Source organism: Microcaecilia unicolor, chromosome 10 (genome assembly GCF_901765095.1).
Source record: "Microcaecilia unicolor chromosome 10, aMicUni1.1, whole genome shotgun sequence".
NCBI lineage: Eukaryota > Metazoa > Chordata > Amphibia > Gymnophiona > Siphonopidae > Microcaecilia > Microcaecilia unicolor.
The window spans coordinates 11,693,187-11,708,712 of record NC_044040.1 but is presented as its reverse complement, the minus strand read 5'-3'; the positions used below and the strand labels follow the sequence as shown (position 1 = coordinate 11,708,712).

General features: G+C 44.5%; 1 protein-coding gene across 1 annotated transcript in view; it reads left to right on the top strand.

Annotated features, from left to right (window-relative positions):
- Nucleotides 1–15,526, top strand: part of TASOR2 (transcription activation suppressor family member 2) — a 164,933-nt gene that overhangs the window by 80,887 nt on the left and 68,520 nt on the right. The window contains exons 12-13 of the mRNA XM_030215595.1: nt 5,195–5,267; nt 5,377–5,475. Coding sequence (XP_030071455.1) covers nt 5,195–5,267; nt 5,377–5,475 — 172 coding nt within the window. The remainder of the gene's footprint in view (nt 1–5,194; nt 5,268–5,376; nt 5,476–15,526) is intronic.

Genomic DNA, 15,526 nt, shown 5'->3' with positions numbered 1-15,526 from the left:
CCGATCCATTTTAGCCATCGTAATCACAGACGCTTACCTAAGGCAATATTCAAAAGCTTACAATCCTTTCTGCGCCCTACTTCAGGCGCCACACTAAGATGCCTGCCTTTGGGTTGTGCTGTGTGGCTCTGCACTGCAAGGCGACGCAGTTTAAATCGCCCCAATGCGCCTTACGTCAGATGGTAATGGGCAGAGCTTAACCCCCACGCCAAGTGCAAGTTGGCAATAGCAGCACAGACGAAGTAGTCTCCCACGTCCAAGACGCTGAGGAACTGGCGCTTTTTATTAGCAACAAAGTCTGACGGCACAGAATAGCGAAGTGAAGCACAGTCAAGCAAGATGATAAAAAGTTGCATATCAGTAGTGATTTACATTTTAACTGCCAGACCTTTGACCGTTCTTCTAAGTTTTGGATATCTCTTATCATGGTTTCTACTCCCTCTGGGGTATCCAATCTATTGGCTGTGTTCATGTCATCCGTAAAAAGTCAAACTTTCCTTCTAACCCTTCAGCAACGTCCCTTACAGTTTCCAATCCAGTTCACCATTTTGGGTCCCACGTTCAGCATTCTCAGCTTATTCATGAGCCATAAATAAGCTGAGAGGGCTGAACTTAGGACCCGACTGGAGGAGTGGCCTAGCGGTTAGGGTGGTGGACTTTGGTCCTGGGGAACTGAGGAACTGAGTTCGATTCCCACTTCAGGCACAGGCAGCTCCTTGTGACTCTGGGCAAGTCACTTAACCCTCCATTGCCCCATGTAAGCTGCATTGAGCCTGCCATGAGTGGGAAAGCGCGGGGTACAAATGTAACAAAAATAAAATAGATACTATTGGAGATTCTACATGGAATGTTGCTACTATTGGAGATCTACATGGAATGATTCCACTAGCAACATTCCATGTAGAAGGCTGCGCAGGCTTCTGTTTGTGTGAGTCTGACGTCCTGCACGTACGTGCAGGACGTCAGACTCACAGAAGCAGAAGCCTGCGCAGCCACATTGGTGATCTGCAAGGGCCAACTTCTAGTGGAATAGCAACATTCCATGTAGAATCTCAAATAGTAGCAACAGTGGAGGAGTGGCCTAGTGGTTAGGGTGGTGGACTTTGGTCCTGGGGAACTGAGGAACTGAGTTCGATTCCCACTTCAGGCACAGGCAGCTCCTTGTGACTCTGGGCAAGTCACTTAACCCTCCATTGCCCCATGTAAGCCACATTGAGCCTGCCATGAGTGGGAAAGTGTGGGGTACAAATGTAACAAAAAAAAAAAAAAAGTGGTGAACTGGATTTTAGGCTCTAGCAGGCTCATATTGAATAGCAGATGGAAGAGAGCATACCATACTGTTAATATGGGTCTGCTAAAGTCTAGCTTACATAGAAAGATCCCTCATTTGCATGTGGTATGGCTAATTTTACTGTATACTTGCTAATGTTCTTTGACCTAGGTTTAGTATACGCTTTTGGACATAGACCCGAATGCCAGAGGTCTTTTTCTGACTGGTCATGCCTAACGTGCAACCTAATATTGTGTAAACGTTTGAAGGGAATTTTCATAGAGCCTGCGGTGCTTTTTTGCTTGCGAGCTGATTTTCAAAAAGAAATTTCTGATGGTGGTTACTTTTTGAAAATCCCATGGACAGCAATGCCCGAGCTGTCCTCCTCTCTTATCCTCTCAAAGCCTTCCCTGTCATCTCCTCCATACTCTGTTTTCCCAGATTGTATTTACTCTTATAATTATACGTCATTCTCCTTCAGTCTTATTTTCTTTTTGTCTCCGTTCTCAATCCCCCTGTCTCAAGTTCCTCCCTTTTATCCCTTATGTTCTTAGCAGTCTCCTTTTCAACCCCCCCCCCCCCCCAAGAAATCAAGTCTCCAGACTGCACAGGCCTACCTCACCTACCATCTGCTGGAGACTGAGAAATCATGGCTGGCTACTGCAGACCTGTGTGCGCAGGTGTTCTTTTTTTTTTTTTTTTTTGCTACATTTGTACCCCGCACTTTCCCACTCATGGCAGGCTCAATGCGGCTTACATGGGGCAATGGAGGGTTAAGTGACTTGCCCAGAGTCACAAGGAGCTGCCTGTGCCTGAAGTGGGAATGGAACTCAGTTCCCCCCCAGGACCAGAGTCCACCATCCTAACCACTAGGCCACTCCTCCACTGTTGCTACTATTTGAAATTCTACATGGAATGTTGCTATTCCACTAGCAACATTCCATGTAGAAGTCGGCCCTTGCAGATCACCAATGTGGCCGCGCAGGCTTCTGCTTCTGTGAGTCTGATGTCCTGCACGTACGTGCAGGACGTCAGACTCACAGAAACAGAAGCCTGCGCAGCCTTCTACATGGAATGTTGCTAGTGGAATAGTAGCAACATTCCATGTAGAATCTCCAATAGTAGCAACATTCCGTGTAGAATCTCCAATAGTATCTATTTTATTTTTGTTACATTTGTACCCCGCGCTTTCCCACTCATGGCAGGCTCAATGCGGCTTACGTGGGGCAATGGAGGGTTAAGTGACTTGCCCAGAGTCACAGGGAGCTTCCTGTGCCTGAAGTGGGAATCGAACTCAGTTCCCCAGGACCAAAGTCCACCACACTAACCACTAGGCCACTCCTCCAGCAACAATACTCCCAGGTTTGCTGACGGGGGAATAGAATTCCCTATTTGTGATATAACCAATGTGAGTTCAACTTGCTGTCCCCCGTTAGTTGTACCTATTTTGCACGCAGCTTATTTGCATACTATGTAGTTACTAGGTGGGGGCAATTTTTTTCTTATATTAGGTAGAGGAGTGTGGTAGCCGTGTTAGTCCACTCTTAAGGTTATCAATAGAAATCAAACAAAATGAAACATGGAAAAGAAAATAAGATGATACCTTTTTTATTGGACATAACTTAATACATTTCTTGATTAGCTTTCGAAGGTTGCCCTTCTTCGTCAGATTGGAATTAAGCAAATGTGCTAGCTGACAGTGTATATAAGTGAAAACATTCAAGCATTACTATGACAGTAAAATAGATACTATTGGAGATTCTACATGGAATGTTGCTACTATTGGAGATTCTATGTGGAATGTTGCTACTATTGGACATTCTACATGGAATGTTGCTATTTCACTAGCAACATTCCATGTAGAAGGCTGCGCAGGCTTCTGTTTCTGTGAGTCTGACGTCCTGCACGTACGTGCAGGACGTCAGACTCACAGAAGCAGAAGCCTGCGCGGCCACATTGGTGATCTACAAGGGCCGACTTCTACATGGAATGTTGCTAGTGGAATAGCAACATTCCATGTAGAATCTATAGAAATCAAACAAAATAAAACATGGAAAAGAAAATAAGATGATACCTTTTTTATTGGACATAACTTAATACATTTCTTGATTAGCTTTCGAAGGTTGCCCTTCTTCTACATGGAATCTTGCTACTCTTTGAGATTCTACATGGAATCTTGCTAGTCTTTGAGATTCTACTTGGAATGTTGCTACTCTTTGGGGTTCTACATGGAATCTTGCTACTCTTTGGGATTCTACATGGAATGTTGCTACTCTTTGGGGTTCTACATGTTAAATAGAGAGGTGTGGTAGCCGTGTTAGTCCACTCTTAAGGTTATCAATAGAAATCAAACAAAATGAAACATGGAAAAGAAAATAAGATGATACCTTTTTTATTGGACATAACTTAATACATTTCTTGATTAGCTTTCGAAGGTTGCCCTTCTTCTACATGGAATCTTGCTACTCTTTAGGATTCTACATGGAATGTTGCTATTCCACTAGAAGTCGGCCCTTGCAGATCACCAATGTGGCCGCGCAGGCTTCTGCTTCTGTGAGTCTGACGTCCTGCACGTATGTGCAGGACGTCAGACTCACAGAAACAGAAGCCTGCGCAGCCTTCTACATGGAATGTTGGACACTAGCAACATTCCATGTAGAATCTCCAATAGTAGCAACATTCCATGTAGAATCTCCAATAGTATCTATTTTACTGTCATAGTAATGCTTGAATGTTTTCACTTATATACACTGTCAGCTAGCACATTTGCTTATTTCCGATCTGACGAAGAAGGGCAACCTTCGAAAGCTAATCAAGAAATGTATTAAGTTATGTCCAATAAAAAAGGTATCATCTTATTTTCTTTTCCATGTTTTATTTGGTTTGATTTCTATAGATTCTACATGGAATGTTGCTATTCCACTAGCAACATTCCATGTAGAAGTCGGCCCTTGTAGATCACCAATGTGGCCGCGCAGGCTTCTGCTTCTGTGAGTCTGACGTCCTGCACGTACGTGCAGGACGTCAGACTCACAGAAACAGAAGCCTGCGCAGGAATGTTGCTAGTGGAATAGCAACATTCCATGTAGAATCTCCAATAGTGGCAACATTCCATGTAGAATCTCCAATAGTAGCAACATTCCATGTAGAATCTCCAATAGTATCTATTTTACTGTCATAGTAATGCTTGAATGTTTTCACTTATATACACTGTCAGCTAGCACATTTGCTTATTTCCGATCTGACGAAGAAGGGCAACCTTCGAAAGCTAATCAAGAAATGTATTAAGTTATGTCCAATAAAAAAGGTATCATCTTATTTTCTTTTCCATGTTTTATTTGGTTTGATTTCTATAGATTCTACATGGAATGTTGCTATTCCACTAGCAACATTCCATGTAGAAGTCGGCCCTTGTAGATCACCAATGTGGCCGCGCAGGCTTCTGCTTCTGTGAGTCTGACGTCCTGCACGTACGTGCAGGACGTCAGACTCACAGAAACAGAAGCCTGCGCAGGAATGTTGCTAGTGGAATAGCAACATTCCATGTAGAATCTCCAATAGTGGCAACATTCCATGTAGAATCTCCAATAGTAGCAACATTCCATGTAGAATCTCCAATAGTATCTATTTTACTGTCATAGTAATGCTTGAATGTTTTCACTTATATACACTGTCAGCTAGCACATTTGCTTATTTCCGATCTGACGAAGAAGGGCAACCTTCGAAAGCTAATCAAGAAATGTATTAAGTTATGTCCAATAAAAAAGGTATCATCTTATTTTCTTTTCCATGTTTTATTTGGTTTGATTTCTTATATTAGGAAAACCTGCGTTGAACTGTAATGCACAGCTTTCTGCATCAGCCTCTTAGCGTGAAAACCATGTATTAAAGCAGTTATATTGTGTTACATTCTGTCTTTTTCAGGCAATCATCAGATGTTTAAATGATCAAGGATTTCTTCTTTTAATTACATCCTCCGTTTTGACATCTGGGAAAGGTAAATACAGTGAAACAAAATAGAACAACCTGTGTATATCTGTGAGAATCTTTTCAGCTTGCTTTTAAACCTTGTTTCTTTTTTTTTGTTTTTTTTTGCTTGTTCCCAGAGTTTGATGTGCAGGTCCCAGCTGGTCTTCTCGCTGTGTTTCTGTTCTCTTCCTCCAGATTGCTAAGTATGCAAGGCAGGAAACCTTTGGTGGCAGCAGGTGAGTGGTATGATAATTCCACGCTTGCATTCCTCGGCTGCATTATCCAATATTTTTAAAGACCTATCTAGGAAGTAACAGTGCATATTGCTTACTACCCAGGCATTAGTTATGGAGACAAGTCAGCAGCAATACTCCCAGGTTTGCTGACGGGTGGGGAATAGAATTCCCTATTTGTGATATAACCAATGTGAGTCCATTGGATGCCAGGAATAGTTGTTATTTGAGATGTGGCTGAGGTTCACCCTGGAGGAAAGGAGGAACAGGGGTGATATGATACAGACGTTCAAATATTTGAAAGGTATTAATCCGCAAACGAAGCTTTTCCGGAGATGGGAAGGCGGGTAGAACGAGAGGACATGAAATGAGATTGAAGGGGGGGCAGACTCAGGAAAGATGTCAGGAAGTATTTTTTCACGGAGAGGGTGGTGGACGCTTGGAATGCCCCTCCCGCGGGAGGTGGTGGAGATGGAAAACGGTAACGGAGTTCAAACATGCGTGGGATACGCATTGAGGAATCCTGTGCAGAAGGAATGGATCCTCAGAAGCTTAGCTGAAATTGGGTGGCGGAGCAGTTGGGGGGAAGAGGGGGTGGTGGTTGGGAGGCGAGGATAGGGGAGGACAGACTTATACGGTCTGTACCAGAGCCGGTGATGGGAGGTGGGACTGGTGGTTGGGAGGCGGGAAATACTGCTGGGCAGACTTATATGGTCTGTGCCCTGAAAAGGACAGGTACAAATTCAAGGTAAGGTATACACATATGAGTTTGTCTTGGGCAGACGGGATGGACCATGCAGGTCTTTTTTCTGCCGTCATCTACTATGTTACTATATGAGGTTCACTTTTGTAGAAAACCTGTTAAAAAGGATTTCATCGGAAACATAGTGTGGGTTGCTGTGTTAATCTTTTGAATGTGTAGAAAAAAAAAAGGGTTATAGAGACTGGGATGTTGGTTTTAAATGGGAGTTTACACCATGGACCTTTCATCACCTCGAGTGGGAGAAGTATTGAATGAATGGGTTTTTCAGTAGTTGCGTGCCCTTACTGGAGTAATGCAAGGCTCTCAAGAAAGTAGGGGGATGTAGGAGTTCAGGTCTCAAGTACTGCAAACAGGTCAGGTGTTCACGACATCCATAATGAATATGCATGAGAGAGATCTGCATGGGTACTACCTCCATTGTATGAAAATCCTAGCTCATGCATGTTCGTTAGGGGTAAGTCCAAGAAAGCACAAGGGCAGATGATCAGCAAACTCCAAGATGGAAAATATACAAAGCAGATCGTTGAGAAACCAAATGTTTTTATTAGTGTAAACCAATTGAAATATGTATACAATAGCCCGACACAGGCCGTGTTTCGCCCAACTGGGCTGCTTCAGGGGCTACACAATAATCCTTCACTATTGAAGTAGAATGATGATAAACAGATGATCGTCTGTATATTCTGTTACAGTCGTTCACATCTTTATCATCATTCTACTTCAATAGTGAAGGATTATTGTGTAGCCCCTGAAGCAGCCCAGTTGGGTGAAACACGCCTGTGTGGGCGAAACACGCCTGTGTGGGCGAAACACGGCCTGTGTTGAGCTATTGTATACATATTTCAATGGTTTTACACTAATAAAATACATTTTGGTTTCTCAACGATCTGCTTTGTATATTTTCCATGTTCGTTAGGGGTATCCTGAAAACCTGACCTGTTTCCAGCACTCAAGGCCTGATCTCCTGCATTCCTGTGACAGGGATTTGGATTTAACTCGCTCCTTTTCAGTAGGAGATTAAGGCAAAGTACATTACCCAATGCCCTATCTCTGGAGCACTTACAATTTGTACCTAAGGGAGGGTTAAATGACTTGCTCAAGACACAGTGAGCTGAATTGGAATTTGAACCTTGACTTCCTTGGTTCACAGCTAATTAATTTAATCATTAGGATACTCTTTCACATGATATTATATGTGTAAAAAGCATACCAAAGCAGATATTTACTTATTGGTCAATGTTCTCTGATAAATTTTGTTCAGTTTTCAGTGATAGCTGATGGCTCTTGAAATTTTTTTTTTTTGCAGACGAGCCTTAAACCTGTGGCTGCAGTCCTAGAGGACTGCAAATTAGTCCGGTTTTCTGAATGTCCCCTGATTATTATTATTATTTATTGCATTTGTATCCCGCATTCCCCCACCTATTTTGCAGGCGCAATGTGGCTTACATAGATTGATAGCATTGTCATAGTTGGATATCAGATACAGTTAGTACTGTGTATCGCTTAAGGAAGGGAGAGGGAAGAAGGAAGATAGGTGATAAGGTAGTTTTAGAGGGTGTGCGTTCATAATTGGGTGGACTAGTGAGGTTATAGGTTTTCATTGTAGGCTTTGTTGAAGAAGAATGTTTTCAGAGATTTTCGAAACATAGTTGTTTCTTGATTGCTTTCAGGTCTGTAGGTAGTGCATTCCATATCTGCGTGCTCTTGTAAGGGAAGGTAGTGGTGTGCATCAGCTTGTATTTAAGTCCTTTGCAGCTGGGGTTAGTGCAGGGTGAGACATTTGCGGGGGTGATATTGTGGCGTTTCTGGGAGGTAGGTCCACGAGGTTGATCATATAGATTGGGGCGTCTGCATGAATGTCTGATGAATATTTCCTATCTCTTGGAAAATATGGATTGGACACTGTTGGGTATCCTTATGTTTCATAGTAGTTACTACAAAATTTTCTTGATGTTTTAGTGAGCCCAAGTCCAGCCTGAATGATGCTATTTTGGAATGGGACATTTGCCTCAGATGCTGAAGTCTTTCATGCCTAAGTCTTATTTCACTTTAGAAGCCCTCTCATTCTGACCGCTGAAAATAATCCTTGGCTTAGTTAATGCCCTGCTTATAGGCCTTGGTGCTAATTCACCGTTATTTAAGTAGCTGAGCCGTATGTTGTAGTGAACTTAAAATCATGAGATCAGGATACGTATTGAGTTGCTGTTCATATCATGGCTTGAGGGTAGTGCATTTTAGCAGGACATCACAATTATAATGCATTGAATATTTTTCCAGTTCAGCTATTTTAATTGACCAAGTAGAATTTTAATGCCTTCTTCCTTTGTAATATAAATTTATATATAATGTAAAAAAATAGACACATGGACTTTCTTTTCTTTTTAGAACCAGAATTAGACAAGAGAACCAACAGCAAAGCAATCTCAGTAATGGTGTCCCTCAGTTCTGCCTGGCCTGCACTATTCCTTGTTGGAAGCCAACAAGTTTCCAGGGTGAGGTGGAAACGGGCCCTAGCACATGGTGGAAAAGACACTTCCGAGGAGTTGTTCGGCTCACAGGACTGGCTCTCCTCCCGATGTGTGCAGCAATAGGAGTCTGATAACCCTTTCCTCGGACCTGTCAGCAGATGAACCTAGCACCTTCTGAAACCTGCAGGAAAATGGCCCTTCCACGACTCAGATCTTACATTGCAGATCCTAGAGCTTTGCTTTGGAAGTGTCACAGATGACAAAGGCTTTACAGTCCCCTGCTAAAATGCCTCCATATCCATGCCTTATTGCTAATGGCAGCTGTGAGGCTGTCACCCCACTGACGCCAGTGGGTTCTGCACCAGCTGCGTGGGTCAGAACTGAAGCTGAAAAAGCTGAGGCCCCTAGTGGAAAAAGTCAGCCAAGTCAAGGTAGGAAGAGTAACAACATAAAAGAAACGAGAGATGAACTCAGTCCAAGGAGGGAAAAGAGCAAGAGGAAGGATAGCACAGAGATGCTTATTGGTGCCAAGAGGAGATGGACTTCCCAGACCCTGCCTTCTGCAGTAGAGAGTATTGCAACTCGGAAGGGGACTAGGACAAAAAAGAGCCCATTTTCTTTGTTTTCAAAAAAACCAGCTCAAGCTGCTGCACAAAATACTGATGAAACCACGGTTAAACTTGCCAATATTCAGTACCCACAGAGAAGAAAAAGAGGTGAGTGTAAACAAAAGTGAGAAATGTAACAGGTAGAGGATCATGAAGGAAGTGGTGGCAGCAGTAGCTTTCAGTACCAGAATAATGGTATAATGTGTACATGAGTAGGGTGCCTGGAGGGTTGGATGAAGACATTCCCAAATAATGAATAGCCATGGGGCACTGGTGAGAGATGCTAGGGTGAGTGAACTCAGGTTTTCATACTTGTGTGTGTCACAAAATGCCTAGCACCTGGCTGGGGTTAACCCTGCAGCCATCTGGAGAGTCTCCTCCTTCACCTGCTTCTTGTGCTCTACACTAGCACCCTCCTCCCACTGACTGGGTCCCACTCGCCTCTGGGCGAGTCTCCCATTTTCAAGTTATTTCCTGGTGATCTCTAGGTTACTGAGGCCACACTCTCGGGTCCCACAGTTCCTGGAAAGCACCCACAATCCCAACACACAAACCACCAGGATTCTTAGTCCAGGACAACAGAGCCAATAAACTAACAAGGTTTATTGTTGCAGAATTAGAACAGTGAACCATATATAAAAGATTGAAAAGTAACAGCAAATAACAGGTAACTGAATAAGAATCAGTATTGGCTAAACAATTTGTCACTACCTGAATAGTGCCTGGGAAGCTTCAGGAAATTAACTGCTCAAAAGCCTTGAACAGGGTCTCAGGTGTTTACCTCTTTGCTCCCGTACTAAGACTAAAAATTGCCTCACAGCTCAGGTGGGAGAAAACTGTCACTTATGTAACAGCTTTACAAAAAAAAAACAACCCCAAAAGATGGTCACCATCTGCTGGCCATAAAAGGCAAATGCTCTGGGGAACAAATGTGTCATATATTCACATAAGAAATCACAGACATAAGTCCTTTGTTTCATCACACCTCCCCCCTTTAAGAGAGAAACCCCGGACTGTGGCCTCTTCAGTCTGCTGGTTGGGTCTCGACAGTCCAGTGTCATGGCAGTTCTGGTTCTTCCTTCCTGGAGAGTCCATCAGGCATATAGTAAATTCATAGAAACCAAATGGGGTAATAAATGCTGATCGCTCCTGAGCAGAAGCTGTTAGGGGAATCTGCCTGTACCCTTGGCTAAGGTCCACTGTGGCCAGATACTGGGCCCCAGCTAAATAGCAACTCGTTCATCCGGGGCGTCAGATACAGTGCATTCATTAAGCCTCCTGTAATCCACACAGAAGCAGGTTGTGCCATCTTTCTTAGGTATAAGAACTACATGAGAAGCCCTTGGACTATGAGACTTCTTTATAACACCTAGGGCTAGCATCTCATCAGTCTCCTGCTTCATCTGCTTCTCTTCCTCAGCAGATATTCCATAGGCACTCTGCTTCAGTAATTCACTGGCACCAGTGTCTACATTTCCTGGTTTAGTAGAAAACACATCACAACCGTTTGCAATACTGCTTCTGTTTCTGGGTGGGGGTTAATTACTCTCCCAGTATAATTTGTTGTGTAGATCCCTCTGGTAACGTTTCTGCTAAGAGGTCAGATATGGGCTCACTATCCTGACACTCTTCTGGTGGGGTGTACACAGCTAACACCATAGCTGTGAGATCTGCGTAGGCTTTTTTTTTTTCACTTGAAATATTTTTATTAATGAAGCAACTTACAACATTCAAGACAGTACAGATAATGCCAAGTTGACCTAAAATATAGGACATCCATATAATATAACAGAAAAGAACAAAACAACAACCCAGTCACCCTTATGGTGAAAATTGAACTATCAACTCCCAATCACTATAAACAAGGGTCTACACCCTCAGCTCTGTCCTACCCCCTTAAATTTGTTCAAGCAAATAATTGCCTCACTTCCCCCTCTAGCCCTCCTCTTCCGTTCCTCCCTTCCCTACTGCCCCCCTCCCTCCCTCCCTTCCTCCCCCCTCCCCAACTACCACCCGTTGATCTGCATAGGCTTTTAACATATTTACATGAAAGGTATGCTGTTTTCTGTCTTGTGTACATCTAGTAGTGCTTTAGAAATGATAAGTAGTAGTAGTAGAGAGTCCATGAATATAACACAGTTTGAATCATTGATGTACTGTATGACCTTGTACGGTCCTGTCCAGTTAGCCTGAAGTTTATTCTGACGAACTGGGACTAAAACAAGTACCTGCTGGCCCTCATGAAACTCTCTATTTCGGGCTTTACGATTATACCAGGTCTTTTGCTTAGTTTGGGCTGCCTGTAAATGATCTCTGATAAAGCCCACAAGGTATTCTAATCTCTGCCGCATATTAACTACATATTCAGTTAAGGGGTGTCGGAAGTGTCAACGTTCCCCTCCAAATCTTCTCTTATTAGGTCAAGGGACCCTCTCACCCTCCTGCCATAAAGCAGCTCGAATGGGGAGAACCCTGAAGACTCCTGGGGTACTTCTCTCTATCCAAACAGTAGGTAGATCAAGTACTTTTCCCAGTACTTGGTCTTACTCCACAAAAGTCTTTATGCTTTAATGTCCTATTCCTTAGCATCCCTCCGGACCGGCCCAGGATTGGACTGATGGGTTGTGTCCGCCTACCAGTAGGTTGGAGACTGACCGGTCCGGAGGGATTAAAGGAAAGCAAATTAGCAGGTAAGGTCTAATTTCTCCTTAAGTCTCTCCACCAACCCATTAGTTTCAGAGTGATATGCGGTGGTATGGACAGATTTCACTCCAGTGTGTCCAGATTCTGGATCAGCTCAGACATAAATTGTGTCCCTTGATCTGACCGTATCTCTCACGGATATCCTACCTGGGAAAATTATTTATTTCTAGAAGTGCAGTGGCAGTTTTCTCTGCTTCTATTGAGGATAAGGCTACCGCTTCAGGATATCTAGTAGCAAAGTCCACCACTGTCAGTATATATCTTTTCCCAATCCGGCTATGGACAGCCCCACTATATCTACAACTATCCTCTGATGAAATGGCTCACTGATAATGGGTAAAGGTTTCAGGGGGCTCGGGGGTGATCTTGGGTCTTACCACTCTTTGGCATGCATCACAGGTTTGATAATAGTCAGCTATGGCTCGTGGCGAACCTATGACACACGCGGCGCCGCCGCAGTGTGGTCCGCCCTCCCTCCTCGCTCCCGGAAACAAATCTTAAAGCCTCCTTTCACGTCGCAGCAAGCAGCAGCAGGGCAGGCCACTCCTTCCTTCCGTGTCCCGCCCTCACCTGACGTAACGTCCGCGAGGGCAGAGCACAGAAGGAAGGAGGAGAGGTCTGCCCTGCTGCTGCTTGCTGCGACGTGAAAGGAGGCTTTAAGGTTCGTTTCCGGGCCCGGTAGCGGGTGGAGGGGGGGCCCAGCGACCTCGGGTGGGCAGCGATCTCGGGGGGGGGGGGGGCCCGGGGCAGTGATTTTTCTCGAAGTGACACACCACCCGAGTTATGCTCGGTTTTTTTGGCGAATTTTGACACACAAAGCTCAAAAGGTTGCCCATCACTGGTCTAGTGCATGTGCATGTCACCCCCTGATGTCGTGCTAATGGAATGGTCATGTGCAACCTGTAGGAGCTGTTCTCGGTATGCTTTAGGCGCTATAAGCTTTTGGCCTGCTAGGATCAATGGGATCAGTCTCTCCATACAACAAGCCCCCTTTCCATGGGATATGGTCTTTACGAGTGTCAACAGTTGGCTGACCAGCCCTCTGCGGCGGGGCGTCCAGGTCAGGGTCGAAGTGTTGTGCTTCCTGAAAAGCATTTCTTTGACCTATTTCAGTGTCCATAGCTGGTGACTCTGTCAAACCAGGGTCAACAGTCTGATCACTAGGTGTGTCAGGTAAGTCAGGCTGTTCTGTGTACTCACGGTCTCGATCACCTCAGGAGCTAGTTCTGCTGGAAACACTGAAGCGCCTCCTCCTGACTCCTGGTCAGCTGGTTCTACCTGGACTGGCTCAGGATCTGGAACTGGAGAGGTGGTCTCTGCTGCTTCCGTTTTTGTTTTTTGTTTTGTGCCGCCTGTGCCTACGGGTCACTATAGCAGAAACGCTGGCTCTGCTATCAAGGGTAATGTTCATTGGACCCATGTTGGTCCCACACAGCATTGGTGCCGGCATGTTTTTCATTATTCCTACTTCTTTGTATCCGGGCTTGGTACCCCAATCCAGGTATACTCAAGCAATGGGTACAGTCTCTCTGGATCCATTGTCTAACACTACATCTGCAGTGCACTCTGGAAGAATATAATCTTTCGACACTAGCTCTGATCATAAGAAAGTCATGCTAGAGCCAAGGTCCGTGAGCCCAGCTACCTGGGTCTGATTGGCAGTTACTGGGGTGCTGTAGTGTTGTAGAAATCCATCTGCTTCCTTTCTTGATGAATGGTTACTAACCTTTTGGACTGTGGTTGCTTCTTAACTCTTCGTGGCAGGGGCATAGCCACGGGTGGACCCAAGCCCACCCACCTTTGCCTGAGGGCCACCCAGAGATGGTGCACCCGGCCACCCACAATCCATCATCGCTCGCTGCCTTTCCTTCAGGTCTGGGATTGCTGCCGTTTCCTTCTCCTTCCCCGTCACCACTGCAGTGCTTGCAGCGTACATTTTCTGACCGTCCCGTGATTCACACAGGCGCTCGAGAGTCCTTCCCTCTGCTGCATCCGGCCCTTTCTGACGTAACTTCCTGTTTATGTGAGGGCCAGATGCGGCAGAGGGAAGGCCCCAGACTGCCTGTGTTAAATGTAAGCTGCATGCACTGCAGTGGTGGTGGGGGAAAGAGATTGATGATGGATTAAAAGGCAGAGGTGTGCTGTCCTTTCTGGGAGGAGGTGGGGTGTTTCAGGGAATCAAGAGGTGTGCTGGATATTCTGGGAGGAGGAGGGGGCTGCAGGGAATGGTGTGCTGGATTTTCTGGGAATAGAGGGGCTACAGGGAAAGTAGAAGTTTACTGGATTTTCTAGTGGGGGGGGGGGGCTGCAGGGAAGGGAGAGTTGTGCTGGAATTTGGGGGGATGAACAAGTTTCTTTTACACACTGTTATAAGATTAATGCAATCTGTAACTGACAAAGTGGCACTCTATAGTCCTTTAGTGACAAAAATCACTACTTTCAAATAATTTCCCAAATGTAGGTGCCAGAAATAAGAATTTATTTGCCTCTATTTGATATAGAAGAAATTGGGAATCTAGTTTTGTCTGTCTAGTAGCTTTTGAAAATTCAGCAAGTACTTCAAAGTAGTAAATTTACAACAAATCTGAGAAAATAGTTCTTTACTCAACATGTAATTAAACACTGGAATTCGTTGCCAGAGAATGTGGTAAAAGCAGTTAGATTAGTAGGGTTTAAAAAAGGTTTGTATAGCTTCCTAAAAGAAAAGTCCATAAGCCATTATTAAGATGGACTTGGGAAAATCCACTGCTTCCTTCTAGGATAAGCAGAATAAAATGTATTGTACTGTTTTGGGATCTTGCCAGGTACTTGTGACCTGGATTGGCCACTGTTGAAAACAGGATGCTGGGCTTGATGGACCTTCGGTCTGTCCCACTATGGCAACGCTTGTGTTCCTCCCCCCCATAGTCTGGCATCTTCACCCCCCCTCCCTTACACACACACCATGAAGCGCACACCAGCATTAAATATAAAACCTTCTGTATTTTAATGTCCTGGGCACTGCAGAGCCCACCTTCACCCAGAAACTCACCTACATTAAATATAAAACTTTTTTTTTTTTTTAAATTTTAACCTGAGCACTGCAAAACCTATCCCCACACAAAAACCCACCAACATGAAAAAATATACAACTTTTTTTTTTTAAATTTTCACCTGGGCACTGAGCCCACCCCCACCCAGAAATCAACCATCATTAAAATTTATTGTTAGTGGGTTTCTGGGTGAGGGTGGGCTCTTCACTGCCTAGGGGGGAAAAAAGGTATATTTAATGATTTAAATATAACATTTTTTCACTTAGGTAGTGAAGAGCCCCACCCCCACCCAGAAGCCCACCACCAGCACTACACTGTACATGTTAAAAATATATATATATATATGTTTATTGTACCTGGGAAGCTGGGCTTCAGTTTCCCAAATTTGTGTGCACGTGGTGCGGGTGCAGACTCGGAGCACTGCAGACTGTGCTCCACGTGCTGGCTTCTTTGCCTGTTGTGGTGCCGGGGGTGTGCTGG